Source organism: Berghia stephanieae, chromosome 5 (genome assembly GCF_034508935.2).
Source record: "Berghia stephanieae isolate SIO BIC M18660-M18661 chromosome 5, UCSD_Bste_1.3, whole genome shotgun sequence".
NCBI lineage: Eukaryota > Metazoa > Mollusca > Gastropoda > Nudibranchia > Aeolidiidae > Berghia > Berghia stephanieae.
The window spans coordinates 22,677,226-22,703,942 of NC_088364.1; the positions used below are offsets into that span (position 1 = coordinate 22,677,226).

Here is a 26,717-nt window from a genome sequence, read left to right on the forward strand (position 1 = left end):
ATGAAGGCTGTGTGAAATAACACTGGGATGTGTTCAGTCATGCCAATTCTAAAAAGCGCCGCTTAGCCTTGGCAATATATCCATCGTTAATTGTTAATATAAACGGCTCCCATGAGCTATGCGTAGGGTTATGGAACACTCCTAATTACTTAACGTCATTCGACTACGATTTGTGAATTATCTATTTCTTTCTTTCCTTTATTAAAAAAATATTTGAATTTGACAAATTGACTGATTTCAGATAATTGACTGAGAATTTACAGGTCTAGTGTTGCCGCAACTCTGCCTGAGATGCTCTACAATCAACGCGATCCACCATTCAAATTAAAAAAAAAAGTGGTTCAAACACAATAACTATCTTGAGGCCACGAGGTCAACACACAAACACCACGAAATGTGTTGGCGAGGTAACCTTTAAGCTTATAATTTAAAATAAGCAAACTAAAACAGAATCCGCTTAAAGGCATGTTCTCACTATAAGCACACACTGCTTGGTTCTCCAAGGACTGTGCTTATTATAAACTGAGACCATTTTATAATAATAAGTATTATTATTATGATCATCAGCATTATTCTAATAAGCATATGATCCAAATCCAGCAACAAGATCCTTACCAAAAGGACAGAAAACCATGAGGAAAGTGACAAAACAAATATGAGAGATAGAAGATGAGCTCTCTGGTACACCAGGAGAGGTTAACTCATTATAGGAAGCACCCAAAACAAATTGATTTTCTGTTCTTTTTTTTTTTTAAAAACAACAAGAATGTAGTTTATATATATTCAATACAGTTTAATGCATAAAAATACAAACATGTTTAAAACGAATGGAAACATGTCTATGCCCATTTCCCCTACATTGTTTTCCCTTAAAAAAGAATTACGTATATAAAATAAAGAACTTTTTTTCCTGACAAGGCTATTTCTTTATATCCACGCTTCACTGTAATGCTCAAATAACCCCAATGGTTTGATTTGGCAAAATGTGAAAAATAATGACAATGAACTTTAACAATAAATTCCTTACTTAGAACTTACACAATTATACACTATAAAAGGTATAATAAAGCCTTCACAAAACATATTTAATATGTAGCAAAAATATATTGTCTTGACAAAGAGTGGACACAGCATTTATTGTTTACAAAGTTCAAGTTCAGTGAGGTTTTCTTTGTTTTACATTCTTCCTATATATAACTTGTACTTGCATTGAAATAGAAGCAGACATTAATTGAATGATAGATTGCTCTTATTTCATCTTGACATCTTTAAAAAATGCAAATGAACTGTCAAATCTACTCTAATCCATCTTTTTTTTTTTTTTTTTTAAAGGCCCAAAAACGTTTTATTACCATATTTTTTGCAGAAGCTAAATCTATCCAATAACCATAAGTGCAAAATAAACGTAAATGAAGAATATTTCCTAAAACTAAAGTTAAAAATTAGGGGCAGGCCTTGATGTAAAACAAAAATCTGAAAAGTTGGGTATAATACAATAGCAAAGAAAGGAGATATGAAAAATTATTTTTAAAAATTACCATTACAGAGTGTCTGAAATTGGATTCCAGTAGAGGTAGACTAATCTTATTGGAAGTGTTCTATTCTTTCTTATACTATGGTTTTCTGCCTATATACCCAGTCTCCACCCCCCAATTGCTGTTGTCCATTCGATACTACAAAAATCAGGATAAACTCCACCCGTGAAAGACATCTTGTTCATCTTGCGTTGTCATCTATTTAGATTTTCAAAATGTATCAATTCACACGCCCAATCTCAATATCTCTATTTGGCTCATTGATTTAAAATAAAAAACACCAAGTAAGTCTAATCTGGCAACAAGTTTAAAAATTAATTAATCAAGCAGTCAACACCGTATTTTACTAAAACATTTAACACACAAGGTCCTTTCTTTACTGATTGGTGTTGTGACATTAAGTTACAATTAATTTTTTTTAAAATGAGGCAAAATGAGATTAAAAGACCACTCGTAGAATGAATGATTAATTTATTACAAATTTTTATTTTAAAGTGTGTTTCACGAGCAATATGGGTACTCACGAAGAACATGTATTCAGGCAGCATGCTTTCTGATACCCTCCCCCCACAAAACAAAAAAAGAGAACAAAAAAACAAAACAAAACCCCCTCTGCATTTTTCTATCCCCTTTATCTGGCATTGCACCATACACAACATTTCAGCTAAAGAGGTAAGACGACTTCATTGAAAGTGAACATCTAAGATCCAGGACCTCCTTGAGAATGTGATAAAGACAATGTGGAGGAAGAATGGGAAGCCAAGTTCTTGATGGCTCCCATTCTTGTGGGATCCTGTGATGGGTAGTGAACACTGCGTTGGGATGGTGGGCCACCTGGAGGTGGACGCATCGGGACCACACCTGGGGGAGGGGGAGGCATGCGGTTGCCTGCAAAGAGAAAAACAATTTTCATAGTAGTGATATATATCTTGATGAGAGAGGGACAAATAATATCTTGATTATAATTTAGAGACAGATATATATCAGAAACCAAAGGAAAATAATTTGAATTTTGCAAATTTTCTTACATTCAGATGTTATGTTTGATTGAATTGTATCAAGCAACAATGTGACAATCATACAGCAGGCTACCTTACATTCATTCATTTATCTGTGGATTATGCCTCCAATGCAGGAAGTTTGGATAAAGTTTGAAAAGTTGCCAGTCAAGATTGAGACAAATAATGCAAATATGACAAACCATTACTCCGATGCACACGTAAATTCCAACCAATTGCATTATCAGATTTTTTATTGCTATTGAACTCAATCATATCTCACTCTTTTTTGTGAGATTGGAGGGCTTTATGTGTCATCCCACATGTTACGTGTTGGTGTTGGTGAAGGACCCTTAGTAAAGCGCTTTGAGCAGGTTTAGTGGATATTGCACTATATCAAAAATCTCATAGCTCAATGGAGAATAGTCTCAATAGTCAGTCTTTTTCTTTTTTGATTTTGAGAATCCATAATGTTATTGTTAATGAGTTGAAATAAGGTATGATGACGTTAATGATAGATATGATTTTGACAAGAAGTGCCGTGAAAATTTCAGTTGAAATCTACAGACAAGTTGACAGCAGGAACCGACACGTGATGAGGTTTGATGCAAATGAACGGTGTCGATAGGTGCATTGATGTGACACTTGAACTCGTCTAATCATAGGTAAGATGGTTTATTTCATTCAATTTGGAGGGGTGATCATCTTGGAAAAGTCCCTTATCTACATGTTTATCAGTCGTACTGATAGTAATAGCTATCTTTTTGCTATTGTAGCACTGCTAATATCGATTGCCTCACTTTGCATGTGTGTGATTGTGGTGTTTGTTGATAAATAAACGTGCATTTTTACTTCTTTTTTTATTAGGAGTTTTCGTTACTCCTGATCACTAAATCACTCTTTGTAAAAACCCCAGGGATTTGAAAGTCTTATTATTGCAAAACCCTTGTTATTTCCAGTGCCATTAAACTTAAAACACCACAGTATATCTATCACAAAGGATACAGAATTTATTGTCTGCTGTTTGCACTGAAAAAACTCAGATGAAAAGTAAGATTTATTTTATTAATTTTTTTTTGAGGGGGAAGAATTTTCAGTCAACGCCATTATTATTTCTATACAGTACAAGTACCTTGTGGGGGAGGACCTCGTGGCATTCCTGGCCCATACATCATGTGGGGAGGAGGAGGGCCGCCTCTCATCATTGGGTGAAAACCTCTAGGCCCTGGGCCCCCTGGAGGTCCCCTGAATGGCATGTTGAATGGTTGGGGAGGTGGTGGTCCACTAGGGCCAAGGTTAAAGAAGTTGTTGGTCAATTCCTCTGGAGGTAAGGGGAGGGCTGACAAGGAGAAAAAAACAAAACAAACACTTTAATCTAAGGGGGAATAAATATGATGTATATGTACTAGAGGGGTAAGAATGACTGGTCATAAAAAAGGAGGAAAATTTTTCAGTGAGTAGATCATGAACAATCCATATGCTATACTATACCCTATAAATTTGAATTTCATTATCGGAATTGTGATGATCATGAGCGGGATGAACCACCATGTAGGTGGAAGATTCTCAGCCCTGGTACTATCAACTTATAACAATATAAGGAACATTATGTAAGATGTTTTTGTTGAACTACAAGAACTTTTGCCCAGCTGGGACCAGAGATATCAACTTTAAATTTGGCTCACAGGAATTTCAGACAACACTCGCAGGAATTTCAATGCCAAAAGAGGAATTTCCGCACACAAGTATGATTTTGGCATTGTGTGTACATAATATTGTATAGTTCTAAATAGATAACTGATTAGAACTATATCATGATATGTAAACACAATTCCAAATAAAATCCCAATGTTTCCTTATTTCAAATTAAGTAAAGCTCCAAAACCTAATTGTAGATGTGGTAGTAGTGGTAGTAGTAGTAGTAGTAGTAGTAGTAGTAGTAGTAGTAGTAGTAGTAGTAGTAGTAGTAGTAGTAGTAGTACTAGTAGTAGTAGTAGTAGCAGTAGTATTAGTATTAGTATTAGTAGTAGTAGTAGTAGTAGTAGTAGTAGTAGTAGTAGTAGTAGTAGTAGTAGTAGTAGTAGTAGTAGTAGCAGTAGTAATAGTAGTGGTAGTGATGATGATGATGATAGTGTGGTGGTAGTTGTAGTAGTAGTGGTAGTTTGATGTGTTGTGGTGGTTGTAGTAGCAGCGGTAGTGATGATGATGATGTGGTGGTGGTTGTAGTAGTAGAAGTAGTGGTGATGATGATGTGGTGGTGGTGGTTGCAGTACTAGTGGTAGTGATGCTGATGTGGTGGTGGTGGTTGTAGTAGTGGTGGTGATAGTGATGTGGTGTTGGTGTTTGTGGTAGTAGAGGTAGTGATGATGATGTGGTGGTGATAGTAATAGTAGTGATAGTCATGATGATGTGGTGGTGGTGGTTGTAGTAGTGGTGGTAGTGATAATGATGTGGTGTTGGTGGTTGTAATAGCAGCGGTAGTGATGATGATGTTGTGGTGGTAGTTGTAGTAGTAGAGGTAGTGGTGATGATGATGTAGTGGCTAGTGGTGGTGGTTGCAGTACTAGTGGTAGTGATGCTGATGTGGTGGTGGTGGTTGTAGTAGTGGTGGTGATAGTAATAGTAGTGATAGTCATGATGATGTGGTTGTAGTAGTGGTGGTAGCGATAATGATGTGATATTGGTGGTTGTTGTAGTAGTGGTAGGGATGATGATGTGGTGATGGTGGTTGTGGTGGTAGAGGTAGTAATGATGATGTGGTGGTGGTTGCAATAGTAGTGGTGGTGGTTGTAGTAGTGTTGGTAGTGATGATGATGTGGTAGAAGTGGTTGTAGTAGTAGTGCTAGTGATGATGATGTAGTGATGGTAGTGATGATGTGGTAATGGTGGTTGTAGTAGTAATGGCAGTGACAATGATGTGGTGGTTGGAGGGTGGAGGAAGGGGAGGTATCCTTGGAACAATTTGACCTCACCAGAATTTGACAGAAGTTGCCTGTAACCCTAAAATTTTTGCTCCAGATCGGATGTATTTCCCGGTGAAACCGGAGTATTTGGCATCACTGTGGGACATTGGAAAACATTTGTTTCAAACAAAGATCAATATCTCCATTTGAAATGGCTGCATGCTTATTGATTGCAGCTCTTACACACCCCAAAATTTCAGAATGCGGTGATAATGAATCGGGCATGAAATTGTCTATAGTTGATGTATCAGATGGAATGGCTGATCCTGGATTGAGTTTTGAGTCAGACTGGAAATTGCAGTTTGAGTTCACCCGCCTTTGTTCTCACTTACAAAATCAATCAGACTGCTTCTATCACTTTGATTGTTAGCATAAAGATAAATGATTTTTGTTATTTATGTAAGAAACCAAAACTGACCTACCCATTGGTATAAGGGTTGCAGAGTAAGTACCAATTTTAGCAACATCTGCCCTTCCCCTTTGAATTAAATTAAATGACTCTAATCAACACACACACACGAGCGAGAGAGAGAGAGAGAGAGAGAGAGAGAGAGAGAGAGAGAGAAGAGAGAGAGAGAAGAGAGGAGAGAGAGAGAGAGAGAGAGAGAGAGAGAGGAGGAGGAGAGAGAGAGAGAGAGGAGGAGAGAGAGAGAGAGAGAGAGAGAGAGGAGAGAGAGAGGGGAGAGAGAGAGAGAGAGAGAGAGAGAGAGAGGAGAGAGAGAGAGAGAGAGAGAGAGAGAGAGAGAGAGAGAGAGAGAGAGAGAGAGAGAGAGAGAGAGAGAGAGAGAGAGAGAGGAGAGAGAGAGAGAGAGAGGGGGAGAGAGAGAGAGAGAGAGGAGAGAGAGAGAGAGAGAGGAGAGAGAGAGAGAGAGAGAGAGAGAGAGAGAGAGAGAGAGAGAGAGAGAGAGAGAGAGAGAGAGAGGAGAGAGAGAGAGGAAGAGAGAGAGGAGAGGAGGAGAGGGAGGAGAGAGAGAGAGAGAGAGAGAGGAGAGAGAGAGAGAGAGAGAAGAGAGAGAGAGAGAGAGAGAGAGAGAGAGAGAGAGAGAGAGAGAGAGAGAGAGAGAGAGAGAGAGAGAGAGAGAGAGAGAATTAAAAATGTGTCATACCCATGGGTAATCCTGGTACAGGTTCCATGGGGGGCTGTATGTGACTTCCATCTTCTTTTTTAGATGAGGTGACTGCCATCTGTCCCTGACTCTTGCCCCACTTCACATTAAGGCGACGACCACAAAGAATAAGCTTATTGAAAGCCTTTTCTGCAGCAGCTTCAGCAGCTACTCTGGTGGTAAACTGGACAAATGCGCACTGCTGTTTGGTTAAGTTGACAGATCGTATTTCACCGTATTGATAAAAATAATCCCTGATAATGAGATAAAAAAAACAAACAAAAAATGGTTATGAGCAATCAGTGATGATAATTTGTCAAAAAGGAGGAAAACGTGTCAGTGCATTAGTCATATTGTTTTCTATGAAGATCCACACACTGTCTTAACTTGAAGAAAACGAATGAAATGACAAAACCAGCGGAAAATATTTTGAGAACTCTGAAAACTAGGGCTCATCAGAAGATTATCACAACTGAGCAATGTAATGACATTGTCTTCAATTTCCAGGTGAAAGAAAATGCTCCATTTTATTTATCTGAAATAGTGATCTTCGAATCTGAAATGAAAACTCCCAATATGGCTTTCACTTTACTCCAGATTGGATTTGTTTTTGTTGTTGTTGTAAATGACATAAGAAATACATGTCACTCAAATCACAATGAGAACACGATTATATCTAGATAAACATTGATGTGACCAAGAGGATTTCAGGACAGTTTCTATCAAATCAAATTTAAGACTGCTAATGAACAGAGAAATTAATTTTAACTACAAAAGACATTGTTTGTTGTTTTTTTTAAAAGGGTTTTACGGCGCTTGCTACACATTTAGGTCATTTCAGCGCCAGTAAAAAGGAAGAAAATGGGATAGCCCAAAAAGTTATAGATTTACAATTGAAAGAACATGAGAAATAGTAAGACAAGGGAGAATGGTTAAAATAGGGAACAGATGTAGATTCCAAGAGCATATTATCAGTGTACTTAGTTTGAGATCACCTAAAAGTCTCAAAGCACAGTTCCTACAAAGAGGAATACACTCAAATGTCTAAATACCATTATATATTTAAAACAAAAATTGTAACAGTACATAACAGAGAGAAGATTTACAAGGAAAAATAATGTCACCTCCCAAAACTTTAACTATAAAATTGACTGCTTCCCTCCCAGCCGAGGACTCCAAGGGAAAGGAAAAACCAAGTAATCCCATTCTAAGACAAAGACAAAAAGCAAGATAGAAAACATATATAGGGGTATAGAGGACACAGTAAGTGACCTCGCTGCCCACTATGGGAGGTCAAGAACCCTACCCAGAAGACATTCTTTTGAAAAAGACCTCGATCAATCAAATGATTAAGAATATTTCCGTAAGAATCTCTGAAATATTAAGTTTCTCTAACAACAAGACAATCTGGTTGGAATAATTTCGATCTTGGTGCTTTCCCACAAAATTTAAACTATTGCACAGAAGCAATTTCATTTCAGAGATCCAAAGTGGAATTTGACAAAATTTTCTAATGTGTCAACCGTATTAAGTCTGGGTTGCAGACAAGTAAATTGGTAGATGCTGCTCATTGAAAGGATTGAACAAAATAAAATGACAAAAACAACTTTAATGAAAGAAACTTTCAGAAAACAAAACCTCCATCAACAAGCAACAAATAATGAGGCTGCTATATCGTTTTTTTATTTAATCCATTCACCCTTTCCCAATCCAAAGAGTTGATAATTCCTATTGTAATACACAATAAAAATCAAAGAATTACCTCCTGTTGTAATGCCCAATAAAAATCAAAGAATTATCTCCTATTGTAATGCACAATAAAAATCAAAGAATTACCTCAATTCCTTTTCCCCTACTTTATCTCCTAAATTGCCCACATACAATGTTGTGACATTCAAATCTTCAGGTGGTTCCAGTTTAGGCATGGCTGAATATCGATTCAAGAGTTTGTCAGCCACTGGGTCATTCATCCCATAGAACCGATCTTTAATGTTCTGATCTGCCAGAGGGTCATCTGGATCTGTAGGCTTCTCATGTCTATTTGAAGAAAAAAAAAAAAAATGCCATTAGATAAAAATAATGAAAAATTAAAATAAAAATTTACATAGAAACACAATCTTTTCGAAAATATTTAACTGGTGCAAAATGACGTGCTGGAACTAGAAAGGGTAGGAGTATAAAAAGGTATAATCTATGGGCATCTTGATTGTGAGCTAATCTGCAGACCACAAGATAGATAAATTTCCTTTTCTCTTTGTAGTTAAAAGGGATGGTCTCAGTAAGACCAAATAAATTAATGTTAAAGTTAAATACTTAACATTTCAATACAGTAGTTGAAGCAGCATTTTTAAGTGAATAAAGGCAACTACCCTCAAAAATAAAATAAATTATTTCAAAATTCCTTAACCCTCTTTCATTCAAACATGGCATACACTTTAAGACTAAAGAGTGTGTGGCATAAGAGAAATGGTCCCAATAGTAGCTAGGGAAATCAGGGACACAAAACCCCCGAATTGTGCAAATTAGTGATGAAAGCATGATTTTTTAATGAAAAAAAGCTCATGCTCTAAGGTTTAAATTGTGATATAGAACCACTTTCTCATTACTCCAAGAGCTGAGATATCAGCAATTTAAATCGTGTAAAAATTCACGGTGGTGATGAAACTTGCCGCCTTCACAACAACATTTTGCGTTGGTGTCAAAAGGTCACAGACTACGTCATCGGTACCGAGTACACATGTACACTGTTGCTTAAATCGAAATCGGAAGTATAATTTATCATTTATTCATAACATACAACTTATCAAATTCATTCATTTACCAAGAGAGTAACATAATTTTCAAAAGTATTTTTTTAAAATCCAAAAGTATACCAATTTGGTTATTTCAAATTTTACCGGCATTGGAACGCGGAACATGAGATTGTGAAATCGAAGAAATCAAAGTTTTGGTGGTCGAATACGAATACGAAAAAAAAAAACTTGCTTTTTTTCCCTCTCATATCTTTTGTAGATTCCGATAGCTTTCAAAGAGTATAATTTTTATTTTCTTAATGTCTTATTACATTAGGATTATTTGAAAATAATAGACTCCCGCTCATGTGAAGATATCTATAAACAATGCATCGAATTCTGCGGTTGTTAGGTGTCGTCTGCTTTCGGGTCGGCGAGGTCACGAAACGGTGTCTACTTGATCTCTGTCGCCTTTTACCCACATCATAGTAATAATAAATAATAATAATAATAATAATAATAATAATAATAATAATAACAATGGTAATAATGATAATAATATAATAATAATAATAATAATAATAATAATAATAATAATAATAATAATAATAATAATAATAATAATAATAATCATCATCATCGTCATCATCATTAGCAGCATACCGAGCACCTAGATATCACTTAAGCATCAATTTTATGTGTCACACTAATTCAATAGTTATGTTATTATTGTGGTTTGCGTAATAGTATGGTTAAAATCAAATTTCAGGTTGAAAATGTCTGTATCATCATCATCTTTGATGTTACGAACATCGCCTCATCCCCATCACCAACAATCCCGTGATCAAGTCACTTAACCCATTAAACCATAGCATTGGCAATGTACTAAATCTTGTACTAACCACTAACAATTATATAATGGCAAAGTGCAGTATTGAGGTGGATTGGTCAAAATGATTAATTTGTCAAGAGATAAATAAAAATTAGAATGCCCAGATCTGCCAAAGCAGAAATATTGTGGTCAATATTACGTGTCTTTTGTAGCGTAGCGTTCTACCAGCTATGGTGTTAAGACTTTTAAGGGGATGGGCGGGTCCTGAAGGCGAAATTCTAAAATGTAATAAGTAGCTGACTTTTAGTGGTAATTTTAGGTTATGTACATCCTAATTAGAGGAAAAAAAATTGAAAACCTAAATTTCAGTTTTTGGTTACCATGGTAACGCCACCATTTTGAAATTTGATACCCTATAATGAAGTAGTTTTCAAAATGCTAAGGCTTCGCCAAATGACAAGTTATTGACATGAAAATAGGTATACAAGTAGTATTTGAGCCATTCATTTGGGCTAAGCATCGGTTTTCTAATATCAACAATAGTATTATTTTTATTGATTTTCAAAGTGCATCAATTTTGAAACATCAAAAATTGACCCAATTTGGACTTTTGACCCTTTTTACGCAAAATTTATAAAATAAATCTGAAATACAAATGCTCAGTTTTATGAAGCTAGTAATACTGTATGCACATGTGAAAAATCATTCAAAAATATTTACAAATAAAGGAAGAGTAGCAAAATAAAGGTAGAAAAAGCACAAACAGAGAAAAACGCATTCAAAGTTTCAAGCACAGGAAACTCAGACAAGATCATGCATTCATGCGTCAAAATGACCCTGCTTGATGTGCAGGCCCTCCCTCTTCAGCCTCCTGTTCCTGCCTTGCCTTTTCTCGGCTTCACACACACACACACGTACGCACACACACATACAATCTCTCTCTCTCTCTATCTATCTATCTATCTATCTATCTATCTATCTATCTATCTATCTAAGCTATGAGCGGCTATATGGTCTTGTGGTATGACACTCGCTTTCGGATCGGAAGGTCCTGGTTTCGAGCCTGGTTCAGCGCATAGTTGAGTCCTTGGAAAAGACTATTTACTCCCGTTCTCTCACCGTATTCGGGTGTAAAATGAGTACTGAGCCGTCAACAGTGCTGTCGCTGTCGGAAAAATTGTAATATCGCCTAACAGGCGTCATGTCTTGTTCTACATTTTACGTATTGCTGTCGGTCAGGGACCCTTTGTAAAGCGTTTTGAGCACAGTTAGTGGATTTTGCGCTCTCTCTCTCTCTCTCGTTCTCAAGTGCATAACAAACCTCTCACTCATTCGTTTACAACCAATACTCAGTCTAGCTCGACAGTAACTCCATTCATTTCATTTAGAGACCTCAGCACTTTTTCATTTTGCATCATGTTACGAAGGAGTGACAAATTCTATCTATAAAAATTCACAATAATATTACTGTTCCCATCTCGTTCGAGCTGCTGATTTTGCAAGTCGTACAATTCGAGTCTTTCTAGGCATACTTGTTGCGTACGTGTCGGTACTTTTCACAAAACAAAACTTTTATGTCCCCGGGAAGAAGAAAAATCACACACAGAATAACAATGTTTACATGCGACGCATGCGAAGATGAGGTCAAAGCATGAACTTTGACTCGCCCGCTAACCACTCAGAAAGCAGTATCAGGTCATGTTATCATCGACTATTTTGAACAGCCAATGAGAACAGCGCTAGCAAGGCAAAGGTCACAACAATTACTCACGATTTTACTACAATCAGTCAACCCCTCACAATTGGGTCAGAGAAGGGGTTTTTGGAAAGGCTCTTGACTAAATATAGATAGACCGAAGACCTTGACAGTGGGCATTTCATAAAGACCAAAAATAGACGAAACTATCGATACCAAACTTGCCTATTATTATCGATGTTTTATACTCATATTGGCCTAATGTTTATATGGCTTTTTCGCTGTCAAGCCAGGCTGTAACATTATATTTACTGACCCCCTTGGACTTCAAGAGGTCAGTTTGGACCTAAACTGACCCATCTGAGAGTCAACAAACACATTTTCATGTAGCAAAGGTTTCAAACTTTTCAAAAATAAAATAATCTCAAAATCGATATTTTACTCGATTTTTGACAATCGAGGACCCGCCCATCCCCTTAACGGATTAGCAAATGATAGTAACAAGCTAGATTTGTCTGTTGAAGACCGCTCTGAGGATACACTGGAGGTCCTGAAGCAAAATGATACCAAATGGCACACATTATGTCGCTCTTGATATACGGCCACAAAAATATAAGAAGACTCGCTGTGAAAAATGAGAAGTCACAAGAAAACTTGTCAAATTATCCCGATCTAGACAAGCTCTCATCATCCCACTGTCCAAGGAGGCAGCATATGCGTTTTCCCTTAGATGATGTTATCACAAGAAATAGGACACATTGTATGCTTTGCAAACAGTAAGATGAAGCTTATCTTCATTCAAGAAAGACAAAAGACATGAACGAAAATATCCGCACGGCTGCAGAAATTATAAACGATGTCCAGATTCTCTCCATGTTCTCAAATGGCGATTTGATAGCGTAGGAAGTTTGTTATCAGAAGATTTGTCATGTGCGTTTTATGAACATCAAAAAATGCTGAATATTACCAAAACAAACAAAGTTCTAGTTCTGCTGTTGATGAAATTGTTTCTTCTTCTTCCTCTTCAAGTTGAAACTTCCTCGTGCAAGGCTCAGCAGCAGCATCCCAATTGTTTTACTGAGAGTTATCCAAATTGTTCCTAAGTCTTATAGTTGAGGGCAGAAACGAGTGATGATGGTAGTCCACTCTAGATTGTGGCAACATAAATTTGCCAGGTTTCCTCTTGTTCTGTTGGAGGCAGTGTAATGACACCTGGCCTGGTTTTTCTGACCTTTGTAAAATACATTTAGTCTATTCTTCTCTCTTCTTTCCTTCAATGGTTCGAAATGGGGTGTCATATATGGCTTTGATTTGTTTGAGGATTTTGTTGAACGAATTTTATAGCTTTTTTTGGACTGATTCTATTTACCTAATTTTCGGAGGTGTGATCGAGATCCCATACCTTTACCGCTTTACTTGAGTGTTGGCCTAACATAAACTTTATAGCATTTCTCTTTTAAGGTTACTATGTAGCCGAAGAGGTTTCTTCTCAAGAATCCCAGTTGGAGTTTGCGTTCCTGCATATGTTTGCAATGTGGTCTTTCCAGGTCAGGCGATTGTTTATCGTTACTCCGAGATATTTTGCTTTGGTGACTTCTTCTAGTGTGTTGTTGTGTATTGTGTATTATCTTCCTTTTGTTGGTATTTTTTTGGAATCAAGGTTCCGATGAAGAATTTCTGAGTCTTTCTTATGCCTTATTGCTTTGTACAAAAGTCTGTCATCCACAAATAGTCTCAGTTGAGTTCCTAGCAACACTCTTTCAGGCAAATCATTGATGTAGATAAGGAACACGAGGGGACCCAGTACGGTACCTAGGGACACACCTGTAGTACTGGAGCTGAGTCTGACATTGCTCTTTCAGTTGTTCACGATTAGTGAGAAAATCCATTATCCAGTCATGTGTGTTACTCATGATTCCATATCTCCGCAGTTTAATAGCCAGAGTATGGTAATTGACTTTATCAAATGATTTACTAAAGTCTAATAATATAGCATCTGTTTGGAGTTGTTTATTCATGTTTTCTGTTAGGTTGAAACAAGTTGTTGTTAGTGTGTTTCACAAAAGTGCTCTTTTCTGGAGACATGCTATATATAAAACATTCAAGTATAGAACAGAGAGAGAGAGAGAGAGAGAGAGAGAGAGAGAGAGAGAGAGAGAGAGAGAGAGAGAGAGAGAGAGAGAGAGAGAGAGAAGAAAGAGAGAGAGAGAGAGAGAGAGAGAGAGAGAGAGAGAGAGAGAGAGAGAGAGAGAGAGAGAGAGAGTCCATAAATTGTCAGAATTAATCAAGATGTATAGCAAAGAATGCTGTGAAAGAGGTTGCACCCAGCCGTATGTTCACCCAATCAGGTTTAGAGACAGACTCCAGCTGTCCTACCAGGCCTCGACAGCAAACCACAGGAAAGGAAACAGTTTTAGCCTTCAATAAGACAACATATGGTTTTCTCGAACACAATGCCACAGAAAAAGCTGACAACGAGGTATTGGCTTATCTTGCGCCGTTAAAATAATTCAAAGAGATCAGGATAAACTAGAAAAGGCTGCTGTTTAATTCTCTCAAGCCTCCCAAGAAAAATGTGTTCCACAGTCATTTGTCTAATAAATATAATTTTTGTTGGATCCTAATCATCTAAAAATGTTAATATACGTCACCAAGAAATTCTTTCATTTTCTAAATGAATAGTTACCAACATCACCATAATCACTACCACTATCACCACCATCACCTCATCATCACCATACTCATCATCATCACCGCTACCACGATCACCACAACCTCATCATCATCCCCACCACCATTATTAATACTACTATCTCCATAATCACCTCATCATCATCATCATGATCATCACTACCACTACCACCACCACCATCACCACATCATCTTCATCATCATCATCATCACTACCAAGATCACCACCACCACCTCATCAATATCATCATTATCATCATCACCACTACTATTATCACCCCAATCACCTCATCATCATCATCATCTTTTATCCCCATCATCTTCACCACGATGACGACCAACACAACACAAGTAAAACTAACACCAGCACCATCATTTCCTCTCCCACCACCCCCCTTCCAGTCCTCATAATAAATCTATACTACCGACCCACACGGTTCCTATATCACATAAAGTCACATTTTTAACAATAATAATTATTGAATCCAAAATAATCAACCGCTTACACAGGGCTAAAAAAAAAATAGTTTTAAAGCGCCGATTTGTCAACAAATATTTCATGGATTACGCCCCTTTGTTTTAATATAGCTCATATAGGCGGATTTTCATCTCCCCATTTTACAATGTGGTTCTATATCAACATCGATTAATAGTGGTCTCAAGTTACTTTGTACCAAATTTGGTGCTTTCATCACTAATTTGCACAATTTTACCCTAATTCCCCTAGCTATAGGGTATTTTCTCTTGTAAACAGGTTTTTTCCGATAAATTCATCACTCAGACGCATTCTCTTGATCGCATTTCACCAACTTGGTCGATTTTTTTTTTGCCATAACAGGAATACTGTCAAAGCTTCATTTCATCTTGAATAAAATATGACTCACCCTATCCAAGAAATCAGTCACCTAAAATGACTAAAGAAATGTGGAACTATGAGGATTTTATTGCATGATCATCGGTTTAGTCAACCAGTATAGTGAATAAGTGGTATTCTTGAGCATGTAAAAACCTATATTTTTATATTCCCATAGCTGCCAGAATAGAAAAATATCTATCACATAGCCAAAGCGGGTTTCGCCAAGACCGAAGCACATCGGATGTTGTATGGACACATAAATGGTTGGCAGCAAAGGCACTCAAAGAAAACATATCCATAACAATAACCGGAATCGATATGTCCGCAGCCTTTGATACGATCGACAGAGGAAAACTTTTGGAGATATTAACCGACATAGTAGACGAAGACGAGCTCCGAATAATCCGATTTCTCCTCAGCAACACAAAGATACAACCAAGGATATACGGGGCTACAAAACAGACGCAGTTCGAAAGTAACATCGGGACCCCCAAGGAGATAGTCTGAGCCCGATTCTGTTCACAATATACTTAGAACACGCTCTGAAAGAAGTTCGAAAAGTCATTCCAAAACCAACGACTCATATTGAGAATGCAATCCCCAGAGAAATCGCCTATGCAGATGATGTAGATTTTATTGGATCAACACCAGCAAATATAGACATCATACAAAATACCCTCATGAAATATAACCTCCAAGTCAATGCCAATAAAACAGAATTTACAACAATATCGAGGAACAAAGAGGAATGGAAAAGGACAAAGAAAGTCGGCTCACTAATTGGAGACACAGAGGATGTACAAAGAAGAAAACAGCTATCAAACGCCGCACTCAGTAAACTCACCAATGTATGGATTAGAGGTGACAAAATAAAGAGAAAAACCAAACTGAAACTGTACCGTGCTCTTGTAAAACCGGTACTTCTGTATAACTGCGGCACTTGGGCGTTGACAAAATCCGAAGAAGAACATCTGGATGCCTTCCATCGCACACAGCTAAGAAGGGTACTGGACATCAAATACCCAAAAAAGATCTCAAATGAATCACTCTATAAGATCACAAAAGAAAGACCAATCTCCCTTGACATTTTACAACAACGATGGCAACTTTTCGGTCACATACTACGCAGGGACAAAAACATACCAGCTAACCAAGCCATGTCGGGATATTTCAAAAAACACGGGAACCTTTTCAGAGGAAGACCGATCACAACACTCCCTGTGATCCTAAACAAAAACCTCACAACACTTGGACAAAGCATTAGTCTCATAACGGCAGGGGACCTTGAAAATCTGAGAACCCTAGCAGAGGACCGGCAATATTGGAGACACCTCACACAGGAAATACTGGAAACAGCCAAGGCGACCTGATCTTTCGGTCGAGACGCGAAAGGCATCTAAGTCAAGTAAGTCAAGTCATAACTGCCACTTTTCAGAGAGCAAAAATAGAAAACCATGGTGATCACGACTAGTTTAGCCAAAATAGTCACTGTATAAATTATTCTCATGTTTGTTTTAGTGGTTTGTAGTGAAATAACATTCCTATGCATTACGACATCATCACATACAGCAACCCAAAAATAATTTTGCAGGGTCCCCAGTCAAACCTTGAAAATTTTTTTCAAGACCTCCATCGTAGTGCGGCTATGTGGTCTTGTGGTATGACACTCTCTTTCAGATCGGCTGGTGCTGGGTTTGAGCCTCGCTCGGTGCATAGTTGAGTCCTTGGGAAAGGCTCTTTACTCACATTCTCCCAGCACACTTGTGCCTTGTGCCTGTCCTACACGTTAAGTGTTGCTGTTGGCCAGGGAAGCCTTGTAAAGCGATTTGAGCATGTTTAGTGGATATTGCGCAACTGATCGGGTTTCCCTATCGATAAATAAATAGGTGTCACACCCCCCCCCCCCCAAAAAAAAAAGGAAAAAAAAAAAGGAAAGAAATAAAATAAAAGAAAAGAAAGAGAATTGCAACATAGGTCTTTGGATTTCTCAGGCAATACTGATTTACAAATGAGCCAACACCAAACATATCAATTTAAATGATATCTTATACATATCACAAAATTACCTTTTAATATTTTGCTAGCTTAAGTTGTTTATGTCAACAGAATATATTCACCTGATCACCTTAAATGATTCCATAAGTGTCTTAAGTAGGCCTAATACTAAGGTTTAAAAAGTTTGTCAACACATTGTTATTTTATTATGAACCAAAGTCACTAACTCATGAAGGCAAAGCACTATACTTGATAAACAGCAAACCCGTCTAAACATATTAACATACCTATTTACAGGCCGTGAAATATTCAATTACAATGATTTCAAAGAGGCCTCTTTCTCCTTAATTTGCTTAGAAATTGAGGATATCTGATCCTCCTATTCCTTTGCAAATTTTCTTATGGCATTTGCAGAGGTGGATAAAGCTCAACTGCTCGTTCACTCCAGTGACTTTCTCTGCTTTATCAGATTTTTTTTTCACTTTCCTTCCTTAAATAGGTAGCATTTTCCAAAAACTCAAATTTTCTATTCCTTAGGACTGCAACCTACTCTTTCTTTAAAATTTTATACCGATGTCAGCCAAATACATAAATCATGCAAAAACCATGAGACAATAGGTATGTCCTGTCATCCAACTCAAAAATCCCCCAAAAGGTTTAACCCTAAAATAGAAACTCATTACCTGACATATTGCTCATTTAAATGAAAAAGAAAGAAAAAAAGAATTCAATGATTATTTTTTCTGACTTGATTCCCTTTGATAGATATCATGTATAAACATTACCAAGGTTGATTTATCTTTTTGAAGTAAAGCATTATAATAATCTTCCCACAAAACCACCCATTGAAAAGGTCAGTAAAAAAAAAAAAAAATCAAGTTCAACGAGGTCATTTTCAGCTATGGTTGAGAGACACCTGATTTGGCCCCCAATGTCACATAACTCCCAATTTGGTATATCAGTTAAGAGGGAGTTTGGGATAAAATGAGGAGATGTGGCTAAAATACGTAATACTAGTAATGTGGAGGTGGGAGGCTGCAGTTTTACTGCAAGCTGGGTTGAAAAAAATGGGAAGAAATCAGGAGCATTGCAGAAAATAAAATAAGAGTATATAATTCAATGATTTGTACAAGGAAAAAATCTTGATAAATTTTTATCTTTATAGCATTTCATTTTCTGATGGAATGTCTTCTTATCAAAGATGTTGATTCAATTTTGTTTTTACTTAACACAACCTCTGTAACAAATCGTGAAAGTATGAATAAGATATGAGAACATTTTAAAAATATATTCCACACTTACATGCATAATTTTATGCAAATCCTAAAATCAGCATGAAAAGTATTAGTGAAAAAAGGGTGTCATGTTTACAAGTAACATCCATAAAGAAATGGTAAAATATCAACCAAATTTGGCCATCACAAATTGGCACATATATAACAGCAAATTCCTGACTTTTCCCCCCGAATTCCCGCCTTGCTGGTGACCCTGATTTCAAAAATATTTTAAAAGGGCAGACCACAGGTACAGGCGAACTGCTTATAAGCAGGCACTGCTTGATTCCCGAGGACTGTTTTTATCAAATTACTATTAGCAAATTTAATGTTCAGAACTTGGTTCACCCCAAATTAGTCTGTGGGCCACTTTTAATTTGTACTTATCAAAGACTAATTTTAACCATTAACTTACCTGTATGGACATTCTTGTCCTCTACGACATTCACCTTTGACCCAGAATGAACATATATGTGGTCTGTTACGTTTGTAATATGGTGTGGTCCTTGCCAGTTTCAATAACATATCACTCGGAGTTTGAGCTTTTCCAGCTAGGGCACCCACAGGTGATGTACCATCACTGTTAGCTATCTGTAAACAAAACGAAAAAAAATCAGTGGAAATAACAGAAAAGTTATATTTGATAAGTTATCCTAATTTATACTTAGCACAAAAGTTTGTGAAGTGAAAGGTTATATTCTAAACAAACACTGCAATAAGTAAGCTGTTTTAATGGCCATTTTAATGCAATCCAGTTAATACATTTTTGAGAATAAAGATGTCACGTTGCTTACACCCTCCCTCTTTCTTTATGTAAAGATAAAATATATAAACAATCTTCTTTTCTAAATGCTTACTTCATACCTCACTAATATTAAATAGGAACATGCTAAAAAACAGGAATTTGCTCATTATCAAATCATGACAACACTTTCCATCATGTATGAAATACCATAATAACAAAAAAGTTGGGATAGGCCAGAGATGCAATTTCATCTTGAAAATTATTTTATTAATTTACCTTATATCTAAATCAATTATAATAGAAGATATTATAGCAGTAACTTCCTAATAACCCACCTTAAATAGCCAACATTGCATATTTCTGCTACTCTCAGATTACAAAAAAATATTGACTATCAAAAACACCCCACCAATACCATGTCTCTCTTGTCCAATATCCCATTATTTTTTTCAAAAAGTATAAACTGCAGGGATGAGAATGACTGGTCACAAAAAAATATATTTTTCTAACCCAATTCATAAAGAAGAATGAACCAAATTCAGCGTGTAGATCTCGCCCTATTAATGCCAATATTCCCTATGAATGTATTATGCAGTTGGTGGTAACTTACAGAGATACCACCCCAAAATGTGTAATGTAGGAGTTTCATGCACTCTTTGAAGACACTTTAAAGCTGAAATCCGAATTTCATACACTCCTTGGATGAAGTTAAAGCTTAAATAGGAATTTCATACACTCCTTGGAGGAATTTATAGCTGAAGTAGAAATTTCATACACGCCTTGGAGGAATTTTAAAGCTGAAATAGGAATTTCATACACTCCTTGGAGGAATTTTAAAGCTGAAATAGGAATTTCCATTTACCAAATCTTATCAACCAGATGGTACCATATGATATTACCAAAATCTAGAGGTGCCTAAATGAGTCAATAAAATGTATAGTAAAATAAAGGGAGTAAAAATGACTCTTACTCTTATAAAATATACAAAACAAAGTAAACAGCGTTTAGTTTGTTTTGTATCTTTCATAAGTAATTTTTACTCCATTTATTTCACTTACCGTATGATAATACAATGTCAACATCCACCACTATCATCACTCCAACTCCATTTTTCGACATAAAGAAATACTCAAGAACCAAATGTCTAAATTATATGGCTTGTTAGTTCTTAGGGATGATGATGTAGTGGTTGGTAGAGATAATGAAAAAGGGTAGTCGTAGTAGTGGTGGCAGAGATAATGATGATGCTATAGTAGTAGTAGTAGTAGTAGTAGAGTAGATATGTGATGACTATTGCAGTAGTGGTGATAAGGATGCTGTTGTTGTGGTGGTTGTAATAGTAATAGTGGTAGAAATGATAATGTAATGGTCGTAATAGTAGTTGTGGTAGAGATGATGATGTGGTGGTTGTTTTAATGATAATAAGAATGATGTTGATGGTGGTTTAAGTGATTCTTTTTGATTTAAATGAAAACTTTGAAAAAGGCCGAAATGTCAGGTTAAATGGATGAAATGAACCACATTTATGCAGAAGATTCTCAACCCTGAAATTGACAATGGTAATGGTTGTAGTACTAGTGGTTGTGATAATGATTTGGTGGTGGTGGTTGTGGCAGAAATGGCAGTAATGATGTGATGGTAGCAGTGGCAGTGATGATGTGATGGTGGTGGCTATCCTTGGAACCATAAGACCACATCAGAATTTCGTAACCCGAAACTTTTTGCTCCAGCCCACCAGTGAAACCAGAGTTTTGGTATCTCTGAAAATTAATATTCAGTGACAATTTGGTTGAATTAATAATCTTTAATTACTTACAACTGGCAGAATTTTGGTTTCCTGCCATCTCCTGAAATTTACTTGCAGTGCTGAAAATTTCTTACCAACCCTGTTTTCATGTTGCCATAAATGTTGCTAGAGAATCTCATTTAAAAACTCTCTCTCCCCCTGTCCTTGTCTAATATCCAATTCGACAAAATAATCTGATAATGTTATCACCCAAAAGGTGGATTATTAGGGGGTGAGGTGACTGTATCACGTCTACTAAAAACCATAAATAAAACTGTCCTACCTCCCGTTCCATATTTTGTGTGTAGTATTCCTTGTTGACGTCAGACTTAGGCATATTGTCTTGGAGTTTGAGGGCTGCATCTCTTACTTGGACAGGCAAACCTGATGTGGAAGAGAGAAAAAAATTGAATTCTTGTCCCTTAATCCAAACAAAATGCAGCTATTAACTATTAGCAGAAAACAGATTTTTAAAAAAATAAAAATTTCCTGCTAACTTTGCATACAAATTAAAGCTGGGGCGGTCTTGCAAAACAGAGTCTTTTACTTTTAAGACAAAGTCTTTCGAACTCTGAGCCGCTCAGATTGGTTTGCTGTCATGGCACAAAGGAAACCTAGACAGACCTGCCAACCATCCCAGGATGAAAAGTGTATTCCATGACCCTAAAAAGTGTATTTTGTTCGCACATGTGGAAAAAAATGTGCGCACTATACAAAAATTTATATAAAAACTAACATCAATCCCAAATCAAAATAAACTCTGATCTTCATCATTCAAGCAATCTCTAGTGATTACAAAATTATCAATTTATCAAGAAACTAAAACTTAATGGCCATTTGAAATTAGCATAAGGCTCAGAAATTGCAATATCAAAGGAAATTGCTTTCGAAACACTCAAAGAAATGACCAAAAGACCCTTAACATGTTGGTAGTATTGATGCTAGTGTCAGTGGAAGAAGTGTTGGTTGTTGTAGAGATGGTGCTCTAGTGGTGGTGGTGGTGATGATGATAAAGCTGTGGTGGCGGTGGTGGTAGAAGTGATGTGGTGGTGGTTGTGGCAGTGACAATGCTGTGATGGCAGTTGTAGAAGTGATGATGTCATGATGTTGATGGTAAGAGATGCTGATGAAGTTGTGATGGTGATATCTGCTAGCCCAGTACATCAGTTATGAGAAAGTTTTGAGATAAAATATCTGGGAGAGTGGTCTTCAATTCAATAGATGACAATTTGCAACAGTAGCAAGATATTTTCCATATATGTTATCTAATGATCCATATGATATGGATCATTAGATAACATATATGGAAAATATGGCATATCTCTCTCTCTCTTTTTTTTTTTTGAGCATTCACTACTACTACTCTTACTACTACTATTATTACTTCTATATACTACTAATACTATTACTTTGGTTAAATGATGGGAAATTCGCAAAGTATGTAATATGCAGAGACAAGTTAAATACTTCTAAAATGGTTCTAAAAATTCATTTTGAACCAAATACCGTTCTTAAAGCTGCCCACTTTGTAATTCAAGACTCGTACAAAATAATAAAGAAAAAAAAATATCATTATAAATTTTATAAATCAAAATAGAGTAATTTAGTTATTATAAAGGGAAATAACCCATTTATGTTTAAGTTAATTAGCAATACAGTTTTTAATTGAAGGCTTCATAGTCAAAGATGTTGGTTCAATTAAATTTTCACTTAGAATTTTCTATTTAATAAGGGGCAAAAGTTTAAATGTGGTCTGAGACTATTTAAAGTATAAAACAAGCTTATATGCATAATTCTATGCAAATCCTCAAAAATGTATGAGAAAAATATTGGTGAAAACCGGCAGCATATAAGCAACTGAAATGATAACTATAGTATTAAATGTGATGCATCATTCATTCAGAAACACTGTCAACAGTTGGTGTACGACATGTGTGTATCAATGCATCAAAAGTATCATCAAGATCATTCACATCACACATCTTTAAAAAAATCGTATTAAATCCACTAAAATCGTATCCGCGTATTCGGGGTCCAAAAATCATACTAAAATACGATTAATCGTACTGGTTGGCAGGTCTGCCTAGATATGCTTCCACCATGCCCCTCGCTTCATCCCTCCAATATCATAGTAAAACAATTTCCTGTTCGGATTGTTTTCTCTTTATTCCAATTAAAACCAAGACATCGGGTCCCTTATTTACCAGCTGTTGGATGTGAATTGGTTTGAAAGCGATACAGTCACGAGTTCTGATTCAAAACTCGATGAATCATTTTGCCACAAGGGCCTCTCGGACAGTGAGGTGTTCAGGTGAGGTGTTCAGGTGTCCTGCCACAGCTCTAATACAACATATTTGACAACAGACACCAAAGGTTATTAAATGGTAAAAATCATAATGATTAGGTGAAATATACTATGCTATGGATAAAAAAACAATATTTGTGAACTGAATGACTGAATAATAAAGGTTCTTAAGTACTTGATTGAGAACAATAAATATATCATTTGCATAGAAAACATTTTTGGAAGAACTTTATATTTAGATTAACCCTGAAAACCTCCTAACTGATAAAGCTTATATCTCAATTTTGTTTTCTTCAGCAAAACACCTAGCCCATAATGCTCGTGAAAATGCTGTACTGCAATGAAAAAGAATAATAAAGGAATTATCTCCTTGATTTTGATCTCCTATCTTAGAAGAAAATTTGTTTGAGAATATATAAATAAAGCACCCCCCCCCCCCCTCAAAAGGACTGTAAAAGAGAAATACTCAATAATAATAATAATAATAAAGAGAAATACTGAATAATAATAAGTTTAACCTTTTACAGGATTCACTTACCGTACTCCAAGTCCAAAAGACAAGTCTGACATACATTCTTAATCTTGCTACAAGTCTGACACACTTCTGTCTTTTTGAAACGCATACGCGCACCTGGGCACCATTTAAACACTGTAAATGGACGAGCGCAGATCTTGCACTCTTTCCCATATTTTTCCTTCATCTAGAAATAAAAAGAGTCAAGAGCAAATACACATTAGTTGTTCCCCATTTGATGGCTGCAGTTTCTGTAACCACAAAAGACTATAAAATTTGTAATTCATTTGTAATTTGTAATCATTGTGACTTGACTTTTAATTTGAATTCAATTTGCTACATTCCATTTATCAGATGAGGTCAAAATACTTCAATCACAGAATTATGAAAAAAACATATGGTGACACAAGCAACAATATTATTACATTATAATTAAAGGTAAATAAATTTTAAAAATCCAAACTTCTTACCATACGAATGTATGGATTGTCTCCAAGACATGTCTGGCACAGAATTGGGAATTCCTGTGGATAAAAATAAAAATTGTCTCATTGTCTCATATGGTAGAATGTATAAAATTCTTATAAAAGCTTACAGACCAGTGTGATTATTGACAGGGCGCAACCAAAAGGGCCCTAAATATTATTTACAAACACTTTTTGAAAATATGCAATATTTTTTACTTTAATAGTAAGTTTAATTCCAAGAATTAAAAATTTATTAAGAAACGCAGATACTTTAAAAAATTTTTTTTGTATGAAATGTTGATAAAAGTATTAAAATTACTCAAAATGCAAGTCTATGAGTGACCTGCTATGTATACATTAAATGTATCATTACTCGCTTGGATTGTGTGGTCCAATTGATTAGATGACAATAGCTGGTTTGGGTCCAAATCCTTTGACACCACTTTTTCTTTTCAAATTTCCTTCTATAGGTTTATAATGCTCTGCTGCAAATTTCAATTTCCCCCATCCCCTATTTTTAAATGGTTTAATAAAGTCAACATATGAGTCACTAAATCTAAAGCTAGTAGTGGAGAAATGAAATGAAATAGATATGTCAACAACAACACTTTCAAGGATTTATATTACCTGTGTCAATAAAATTTAAGTCATCCAAGGAACATTATAACTCAGGAAAGAACATATAAATAATCGTATAAATAATCATGAAAAGATTTTTTCAAAAATACATCCAAAAAACCCCAAAAAAACACCCAACAAATTGCTCAGTTACATAACAAATATTCAAGAGGAAAAAAAAAGAGAGAAAACAAATCTCGCTCAGAATCAGAATATACAGTTGACGATGGAATAAGACAATTTGCAATATCTGTGCAATATTCTATAGAAAGGAACCAAAAGAGAGAGAATAAAAGATTTAGAAGAAGAAAAAAAAAGGGTGGGGGGGGGGGACAAAAATATCTGCAAGACTGTAGAAAGAAGACAAAAAAACAAGGGGGGGGGGGGGGGGGCAGAACCAGGGTTCAAACTCACAGCATCGATTCTGACAAGCCTTCTAAGGCAGACCACTTAACCATTCGGCCATGACACCCACCACATGCATGTCGACGCATATTATTGTGTGTACATTGTAACCTACTATCCTTCGACTGATGAACTTTTCTATGTGCATTACAAAACTTTCCATATTCTAGAATGTGGATAAACGTTTAAAGTTAAACTATTGATGGCGACAGGGACCTCTCTGCCTTTACCAATGCCAGAAAAAAGTAGGCTACTAATACTAATAAATTAAATATATAAATTTTTAAAATGACAAAAAAATGTAATGTCAATAGCTCTCGCAATAATAAATAAATGTGATAAAAATATAACAAAGAAATGTTTGTCAAATGTTCAAGTTCAGATTCAATATTGTGAAAAATAAATGTTCGAATTAAAATATACAAAGTGATTGTCCAAAGAAATTTAATCTTCACAAAACTGGATTCATTTTCAATGAATGGTATCTGGTAACAATGGCACACTGGATTTGAGATTATGTCATGAAAAATGATGCAACAGGAAACCAATTACTTGAACCAAAACACGATTAAATCTTATTCAGATTGAAAGAATACACACAAATCAATGTTTACTACACCAAGTAAGATTAAAGCTAATTTCGGACTTCAATTGAACGACAATTATATCATATTTGCTTGAGGACTGTAGAATGACATTATCCTTTTTTTTATTTTTTACTTTTCCCTTACATGATCCGATTGAACGGTATTCTAAGTACATTACTACTACTGAAGTACATTGTGGAAAACTGTAAACCGGTAGGAAATAAGGTGTTTTTTAGCTTTTTATTTTTTTTTTTATCTTGGTGTGTATCTGGCAACAATAATTAACTCAAATTCACATGAAAACATGAAGTGATTCTTACTGACACTCTCGAAAAGACTACTTGAAATTGATTGACTTTTTTACAATATTTATTTGTTTACTTTTACCTTTATTATTTATTTTTAGGACAAAGTGAAGACGTTGGATATGAAAAACCCGTGGTTTAATTCGTTCACTTGTCATAAGGGTAAATGAACATGAATTTTAAGATAACATGTCTCTTTGATAAAGCATGGCTAAGGCGAGGTTTAGGACAATAACGACTTTGTCCTCGGTAAAATTGTTCAAGTTCAATCTGACATAATTTAAGAATGAGAAATTGTCTTCTATAT

General features: G+C 35.9%; 1 protein-coding gene across 1 annotated transcript; it reads right to left on the minus strand.

Annotated features, from left to right (window-relative positions):
* Nucleotides 1–772: 772 nt before the first annotated feature.
* LOC144972609 (pre-mRNA-splicing factor RBM22-like) lies at nucleotides 773–24,552 on the minus strand (the record flags this gene model as incomplete). The annotated part of the gene is given in 8 exon segments (XM_078914041.1): nucleotides 773–2,423; nucleotides 3,666–3,872; nucleotides 6,603–6,856; nucleotides 8,439–8,639; nucleotides 19,094–19,269; nucleotides 21,493–21,593; nucleotides 24,053–24,215; nucleotides 24,499–24,552. Coding segments are annotated over 8 exon segments (1,344 nt in total), but the record flags the coding sequence as incomplete, so codon positions are not given.
* Nucleotides 24,553–26,717: the final 2,165 nt, after the last annotated feature.